An 8,782-nucleotide genomic window follows, 5' to 3' on the forward strand; every position below is an offset into this window, starting at 1 on the left:
TTCCTGCCCAGGGTTGGTGCCCCCAAAGCCTTTCCTGAACGAAGCCAACAAGAGAACAGTCGGGATGAGCAGTGACTGCATTTCATCCTTCGAGGCGACCATCCCCGGGATGATGCGGGCGCGGGAAGCATGTGGAGGGCGGGAGGAGGGGGACCCGGGGGGTTCACTGGGCAGAGAAACATGGCTTCACACCAGAAGCTGGGCCCTGGCGGGTGTGGCTCAGCTGACTGGGTGGGTCCCTGGTTGATTCCGGCTCAGGGCACACGCCTGGGTTGTGGGCTCCATCCCCTGTAGGGAGCGTGTAGGAGGCAGCCGATCGATGTTCCTCTCTCATCAATGTTTCTATCTCTCCCGGCCTCTCCCTTTCTTTCTAAATAGATAGATAGATAGGTAGATAGATAGATAGATAGATAGATAGAGATAGATAGCGAGAGAGAGAAAGAGGGAGAGGGAGAGAGAGAGAGAAGATATAGATATATAGATAGATATAGATATAGATAGATATAGATATAGATAGAGAGAGCGAGGGAGAGAGAGAAGAGAGAAGATATAGATATATAGATAGATATAGATAGATATAGATATAGATATTGATATAGATATATAGATAGATATAGATGTAGATATAGATATATTTAATCTTTCAAGGAAGATAAGCCCGGAACATCTTATCACACCAAACATGCAAGAAGCTGTCCAAGACCACTGGGGCCGGGTCAAAATGACCCAGAGGCCACGGAGCAGCCTCCGGCTGGGCAGGGAAGGGACCACTGGGGCCCTGAGCAGGACGGTCGATGCCGGGGAGGGAAACACATCGAGGTGCTGGGGTCCAGGGCCCTGAATGAGGCCCGCGGTTCGCATTCACAGGGGCCCGGGAAGCAGCCATCATACAAAACGGGGGGCACCAGCATTTCTCTCCCCTCCCCTGCGTGTCGCCTTAGTGACGCACAGCTGATGAGGGCAGCGCTCTCTAGGGCAGCGGTTCTCAACCTGTGGGTCGCGACCCCTTTGGGGGTCGAAGGACCCTTTCACAGGGGTCGCCTAAATACATCCTGCATATCAGACATTTACATGATGATCCATAACAGTAGCAACATGACAGTGATGAAGTAGCAATGAAAATAATTTAATGGTTGGGAGTCACCACCACATGAGGTGCTGTATGAAAGGGTCGCGGCGTTAGGAAGGTTGAGAACCGCTGCTCTAGGGAATTCCAGCCGACAGACGAGGAAGCAATGATGGGGTCTGAGTAGCATCCAGGGCTTCAGGGGATCTTATTATTTAAGGCTCATAGAATTACTGACAAAAATTCTCATCCAGCTAACAGGTGACCACCTTTTAACTTCAGATTCTGGGCTACTGAGATGTTTTAGTAGGGAAACAAAAAACAGGTATTTTACCTCCTAAATAATAAAGTGCCCCGTACGGCGGCCCCTGCCCCACCCCAGCTGCACGTTTCCATTGAAATTAATTTAAATTAAATGAAAGGAAGAGTCCAGCCCCTCCGCTGACCTAGCCCCGTTCCAAGGGCTCTGGCCACGCGGCCCGTGCCCGCGGGATCGGCCCCAGCCATCACTCAGGGTTCGCTGGGCACCGCCACCTCCGGCAGAGCCACCGCTCTCCGCACCCCAAACCTTCACTCCCCCGCGGCCTGGGCGGCAGAAGCACACAGCGGGGACCTGTCGGACCTGGGGCCCCGTTTCTGAAGCACAAACAAACAGGCTAGAAAGCAGGTAGAGATGAAAGTGCTAGGAGCCCATGTAGGCCCCCAACTTCCCCAGGCCTCCCCAGACCCAAACATTTCTCCCAAGGCCCCTCAAGGGCCCCCATTCCCCAAGGGCCCCATGACCTCTAGATATATATATCTAAAGGCCCCCCAAGATTCCTCAAGGTCTCCCAAGATCCCAGACTCCCCAAGGTTTCCTAGACCCCCATAATGCCCCCCACAGGCCCCTAAGCCCTCCCAGGTCCCTGAGACTCCAGGCCCCCGGGACCCCAGGCCTCAGGCCGCCCTCTGCATCCTCACCCCCCTCCACCCGCCTCGCTTCCTGGGAGGCTAATCCAGTTGCTCTGGGCCTCAGGTCCTGCGGCAGCTACCTTCCCGGCTGATCCTGCAGTGCCGCCATCAGTGGGTCATGCGACTGACCGCCCAGCCCAGTCACGCCTGTCAGACGTGGGTGCCCCCGGCGCCACCATCAGTGAGGCCTAGCGCCAGCTCTCCCACAGGACCCCGAGGAGGCCTGGCAGTCAGGGAGCCGCCTGCTGCCCCGGGCACCCAGGGCCCCCCGGCCAGAGCCGCCTTCAAGGGCCGGGGCTGGGACTGGATCCCTGAGCAGGTCCTGGGCCCCCCAGCGCCCGCCGTCAGCGGGGAAGCTGAAGGCCCAGGGCACTGCCCAGCCAGCCTTCCCCCCACCATGGCTGAGCCCTTGCAGCCCACAGCCTGGCGCAGCCACAGCCCACAGCTCAGCCTCCCCTCCAGGAGGGCAGGGGCCAGGCGGCTGCCTCCCAGCACGGAGGTGCCTGCAGCTCCAGGAGCCTGGGGAACGATGAGCCTTCAAGACCTGAGGCCCTGGCTCCTGGCTTAAGGGGGAAGAGACAGACCAGGAGGGAGGAGGGCTTGGCCTCTGGCTGCTTGGCCTCCGGGGCCCTTGGTGCCCTCCGTGCCCGCGTGGGGGGTGGTGTGTGGCAGCCCTGGGCATGCCCCCGGCTCTGCTGCACACAGGCTGTGTGACTCTGGCCAGGCTACCAAGCCTTTCTGTGCCCGCGTCCTTGCCTGGGAAGCAGGGATCAAGCAGAGCATGCCACCCGGGGTCATGAGGAACAGCCGGTGAGGGAGTGTTTCCAGCCTTTGAGCCAGTGCCGGGCTATGGTGAATGGGGTGTAACTGGAGCCGGGACACCGCATCCGACCTCATTACTCATTTACGCCGGCGCTCAGGCAGGTCTCGGTGGCGGCCAGGCTGACAGGTGAACAGAGGGACATGCCGCACGCACGCAAGTCACCGCGTGCCATGACAGCCTGGGACCTGCGATCTGTGCGGGGTCCTGGGTTCCAAGGACCCTGAGAGGCAGGAAGGAGCATCCTGCCTGGTGGTCAGGGAAGGCTTCCCGGAGGAGGCGCATGTGGGCTGGGCCGGGAGGCGCGGGCTGGCAGTGACAGGCTGGAGGCTGGAGGAACGTGTGGGCTGCTCGCTCCCCTCACGTCCTTCAGCTGAATCCTGAGCTCGGGGCTCTAACACCAGCATGACCTGCTCCACCCCCACGCAGTTCTTGTGAGTGTCACTCCCTCCGGGCCTCCAGCCCCTGCCAGGGCCCAAGGCCATCACCAGCGCTGCTGAGAGCCGGCCTAGGAGCCCCGGGCCTGCCTGGGCAGAGCCCGCGCCCCGTGAGCTGCACTGACTGCTGGGAAGGCAGCCAGTGCCCGCCCCAGCCTGCCCGGCACACCCTCTCCCCCGGCTAACCACGACATGCCATCCAGGCCTAGCCCAGCTGTCACCTCCTCGGGGAAGCATCCCTGGCCTCCAGGCCGGGCCAGGGGTCTCCGTGGGGTCTCTGGCCTTGGGGCTCCCTATGTGACATGGATGGAGCACGAAGTTACATGTGACAGGAGCGCCCACTCAGAGGCTCAAGCAGAAGAGGAACAGTATTAACACGTGTCCGTGCCTGTTGTGCCCAGATTTCAAGATTCCCGAGGGCCCACCAGGGAGCCAGCGAGTCCGATGCAAAAGCAAAGAGTCATTTATTTCAAACCTAGGTTTGGCTCCCCTGCCCCCCCTTACTGGCACAGCAGCAGGTGGCAGAGAGAGGGAAAACTCTGTGTGGAGAGAGGCTTTATAGGGGGTTGGGGTAAGGGGAGGAGAAAGGACCGTGGGCCCTGCCGATTGGCCAGGCGCGAGTCGGTGTCTCCCTGGTGGAGGGCGTGGCCCTTACCCTGGGGCAAGGTGGAGGGCGTAGTCCTCGCCCTTTCAGTGCCAAGTCCCGGGCAGCCTCAGGCACGGCTGGATCCAGAACCAAAGGGTCTGCCTCTTTCCACGTCGGCAGCCCTGGCAGAACCGGAGCTTTCCGCTGCCCGGCTGCTCTACAAACAGCGTCAGAAGGGGGCCTCCCTGGCTGTAGCCGACCTGGCGGAGTCATTCACCAACACCCCAGACATGAGGGACTGGGGTGAGCTCTACCTGGACCACGTGGCCTGGGAGTGGGAGCGGAGAAGGGGGTGCAGAGAGCCGTCGAAGGGGACGTGAGCTGGCCCGGCAGCAGCGCAGCTGGCTCATGGCCGCTGGCTCCCCACCGACCACCTGCTGCTCAGGCGGGAACAGTGTCTGAAGCATCCGGGCCCCGGCCTCGCCCAGCACCAGGCCAGCAACAGAGCCAGGGCTCTACCACTGGCTTGTGGTGGGCTCCCCAGGGCCTGGCACGTGCTGTTCCCTCTGCCTGGAACAGCCCAGTCCCTCCCTCCTCCAGGTCTGCACTTCCAATCGGGTGCACGTCCTTCGGCCTCCTGACCTCTCGTCACATTTCCTGCCTTCTTACCGTTCTACGCTGCTTCCCGGGAAATTTCCCCAGCTCCATCCTCCCATTCATTGATTCTCTCTTCAGCTGTTTAATTCATGGAGTTTACAGTTTCAACATTTACAGTTTCATTTGTAAAAGTGCTACTTGGGTGTTTTCTAAATCGGTCTGGTCTTTTTTCTCTAATCGTCTCTTTTTCCTTTTTTAAACATTTCCTGCCTGTTCCATCTTTTATCGCTTCTTCTATTTCAACCGTTTAAACACCGGAAGCCTGGGGACAGCTAAGTCTTCATTGTTTCCTGCGCTTCGCCATTTTTCCCGAGTTTGGCGTTAGCCGAGCGTCACCCCAGGAACCCGGAGGCCTCCATGGGGCGTTCTCCTCCTGAAAGGAGTTGTTTGCCCCTGACAGTCCTAACGGGGCACCCCCAGCCCGGGCTGCGCACGTACCTCCCTGGCTGGGGAGTCCCGTCTATGTCACGACTTCACTCCAGTACTGCATGGTGTAGCTCCAGGGACATGAGTCTGGTTCTGTTCCTACCTGGGCCCTGAGGCAGACCCCACGTTCCGGTCCCGCCCTCGGCTGGCAGGCAGCTTTCCTCGGGACCATGTCCCCCTAAAGAGGGCGCCCTCCTCTGAGGACCTCAGCCTGAGGTGGGAGTCCTGGGTGCCCCCCTCTCCGCCCTGCACCCTTTCTCAGGAGCATCCAGGGAAAGGCTGTGTCCACCTCTCTGGTCCCAGCTGTTCTCTCGTTTGTCCCTTTTGTGGGTGGGTGGGTGTGGGGGGGTTATGAGCTTGCCCAGGCCATGACCTATGTGTAGACAGAGCCCGGAATCTGGGAACATTCTGCATTTCAGGGGATCTGATCACTGTGCCGCCGGAAGTGGAGCCATCCGCTCATTCTGGGTGCTGTGCCCTGGCTGTCACCTTGCTTCCTCTGTTTGAACTAGAGGCCCGGTGCACGAATTCATGCACCAGTGGGGTCCCTCGGCCTGGCCTGCAGGATTGGGCTGAAATCGGCTCTCTGACATCCCCTGAGGGGTCCCAGATTGTGAGAGAGCACAGGCCAGGCCAAGGGACCCCACTGGTGCACCAGGCCAGGGAGGGATGCAGGAGGTTGGCCGGCTGGGGAGGGACTGCAGGAGGGCTCCAGGGCATGTACGGCCCGTCTTGCTCAGACCCCATTGGCTGGACCCCAGCAGCAAGCTGACCTACCAGTCAGAGCATCTGCCCCCTGGTGGTCAGTGCATGTATAGCGAGCAGTTGAACGGCCTTAGCATATCATTAGCATATTATGCTTTGATTGGTTGAATGGATGACCAGATGACTGAACACTTAGCATATTAGGCTTTTATTATATAGGATATACTAGAGGCCCGGTGCATGAAACTCATGCACAGGGGGTGGGGGGTAGAGGAGTCCCTCAGCCCAGCCTGCAAGGACACCAGCGTCCCGAGCCCCGGCCTCTGGCCAGAGGCCCCTCCCTCTCTCCCTCCCTCCCTCCGCACCACGTCTAAATACTCCAGTGTGCATTTTCTATGAATGAGGCTAGAGCAGGGGTGGGCAAACTTTTTGACTCGAGGGCCACAATGGGTTCTTAAACTGGACCGGAGGGCCGGAACAAAAGCATGGATGGAGTGTTTGTGTGAACTAATATAAATTCAAAGTAAACATCATTACATAAAAGGGTACGGTCTTTTTTTTTTTTTAGTTTTATTCATTTCAAATGGGCCGGATCCAGCCCTCGGGCCGTAGTTTGCCCACGGCTGGGCTAGAACCTGATCAGCATCCTCAACAGGGCCCTTCCTCCCTGGGGCTAATTTGGGCTCCTCACACTGTGGTCTCAGGAAAGTTCAACTATTTTTGTAGCTTTTAAGAGGCAGCATTCCAAGCAGCCAGGTGTCCTGCCCCAGGCCTGCTCACGCTGCCCGCGCTGCCCTCAGGCCCTCTGCGGGCGGGTGGAACGGAACGCTGGCCTGGCTGCCGCCATCTTTGTCGCATAGTGATGGTCAATTTCCATATTCTGTCTTTATTAGATAGGATTCTTATTGATGTGAGAGAGGGAGAGAGAGGGAGAGAGATAGAAACATCAATGATGAGAGATAATCATGGATTGGCTGCCTCCTGCACATCCTACAATGGGGATCAAGCCCACAATGCGGGCATGTGTCCTGACCGGGAATTGAACCGTGACCTCCTGGTTCATAGGTCGACACTCAACCACTGAGCCACGCCAGCCGGGCTGGCTTCTTACCACTCGGCCAGGGCCATTTGCAAAACCCTCTGAGGTGTCCTGGTCTTTATCTCTAAAAGTCTCTTTCTCCTTTTTTTAAAATTTTCTTCCTATTCCATCTTTTATCACTTCTCTTTCAAACATTTAAATATCTGGAGTGGGAGGAGAGGGGGCATTGAGCAGCCCCCGCTATGTGACCTCGGCACGCCGCCCCCCCCATTGTGACCTTGGCACGCACCCCACCCCCCGCCGCTCTGAGCCCCATTTCCACATGGCAAAACTGCACCAGTCGGTCACCTTCGCGGGAACAGAGCGGGCCGAGGCTGCCCCCCGCATTGTGACCTTGGCACGCACCCAACCCCCCACCGCTCTGAGCCCCATTTCCACATGGCGAAGCTCTGCACAGGCGGTCACCTTCGCGGGAACAGAGCGGGCCGAGGCGCGTTTGCAGGAGGGTCAGCAACGCCAAGCCAGACGCCTTTCCGGCCTCTATGGAGGAAGATGCGCAGGTCCGCTGTCCCGGGCACACAGCCGGAGAGGGTGGCGAACAAGCCAGACCCACCTTCCTGGGCGCCAGCCAATGAGGGGCCCGGTGGACGGGGAGCACACGGACCTGAGGCACGCCAAGCATCCAATTAGCCAGTGCGGGCAGAAGTTGGAACTCGCAGGCACCGAATGCTCTGCCAACTGCCCCTCCTTGCCCTCCTCCCCTGACGCGGGTGGCAGCGTGTCACATGGGCAACTGCACGGGGGGTTCTCAGCTCCGCGGGCCCCCAGCTCCTGCGCCCAAGGCCAGCAGGTGGCACGGCCGGTTCCAGCCTCATCCATCTTCTTCCCTTTGATCAGGGCAGGGCCTGCTGCCCCCGAGGGAGGGAGCGCATAGCTCAGCAGCTCCGGGTTCCAGCAGGCGTGGCTCGGCGCCCTGCCCAGAGCCCTCCTCCCTGCAGGGTGGGGGCTGGAGCCACTGCTGGCCTGCACCCCTAGATGATGCCAAGAGCCCCCCAACATCAGGCCAGCTGTCCCCCTGGGGTCTCCGCTGACCCCCAAGAAAGAGGCCTCTCTGAAGAGCAGGTTCCCTTCGCTCGCCTTCCTCCCGGGAGGGCTGGCCGGTCACCAGCGCCCGGCACCGGGGCTCCTCAGGCAGAACCTCTTGCTCGAAGCCGCACGGTCTCAGACCTGCCCCATCTCAGGCACCCGAGGGCCAACGCTCCCACGCTCCGGAATGTGGGGTTCCCTGCGAGGTCAGCCCCAGGCTCTGGCTCCAGCTCGGAGTGGCAGGGTCCTGGGGCTCAGCGTCAGGGTCCCCTGGGGACAGGCACCCCGTGCCCTGTCCTGGCCCAGCAGCCTGACTAGCCACCTCCCTCCCGGGTTGTCAGGGCAGCTGCCCCTCCCCCTGCCCCTGGCACCAGAGCCAGGCCTGCGCTCTGTTTCCAACACATCCAGGCAGCGGGCTGGGTGTTGAGTGTTGCTAAGGGGCGGGCAGGACATTCCATCGCCCCCAGAAAAAATAGCACCTGTCCCTCAGCCTCTGCTCGCGGAGCGGGCCTTCCGGCGGCACTGCCCCTCCTGCGGCACCCTCTGCCCCCAGATGGGGGCGCCCTCCGGGCACCGGCTCTCACTGCCTGCCTTCCAGGGTGGCACAGGCGGTGGCTGGGCCGTAGATGGACCGGCTTCAGGAGGGAGGCACTGTGTGAGGGCCCGACGGTGGGTCAGAGGAGGCCGGGGCGGGGCACCTGGGTCACCATCACTCATCACCGAGCTCAGACCTTGGGAACCTTGGTTTCTCTGTTTCTTTTTTTTAATATATTTTTATTGATTTCAGAGAGGAAGGGAGAGGGAGAGAGATAGGAACATCAACGATGAGAGAGATAGAAACATCAATGATGAGAGGGAATCATGGACCGGCTGCCTCCTGCCCGCCCCTTACCGGGGATTGAGCCCGCAACCCAGGCATGTGCCCTGACCAAGAATTAAACGCTGACCTCCTGGTTCACAGGTCAACGTTCAACCACTAAGCCACACTGGCTGGGCATGCAGGCCATTT

The 8,782-nt window shown here is 59.9% G+C and overlaps 1 protein-coding gene across 1 annotated transcript in view; it reads left to right on the forward strand.

Moving 5' to 3' along the window:
• Positions 1–64: 64 nt before the first annotated feature.
• Positions 65–8,782, forward strand: part of CELSR1 (cadherin EGF LAG seven-pass G-type receptor 1) — a gene marked incomplete at its 3' end in the record, with an annotated part of 131,659 nt that continues 122,941 nt past the window's right edge. Inside the window, 3 exon segments of the mRNA XM_015570733.1 lie at positions 65–118; positions 2,082–2,379; positions 4,041–4,236. Of these exon segments, the coding sequence (XP_015426219.1) occupies positions 65–118; positions 2,082–2,379; positions 4,041–4,236 (548 nt within the window).

This window comes from Myotis davidii, unplaced genomic scaffold (genome assembly GCF_000327345.1).
Source record: "Myotis davidii unplaced genomic scaffold, ASM32734v1 scaffold67, whole genome shotgun sequence".
NCBI classification, from domain to species: domain Eukaryota; kingdom Metazoa; phylum Chordata; class Mammalia; order Chiroptera; family Vespertilionidae; genus Myotis; species Myotis davidii.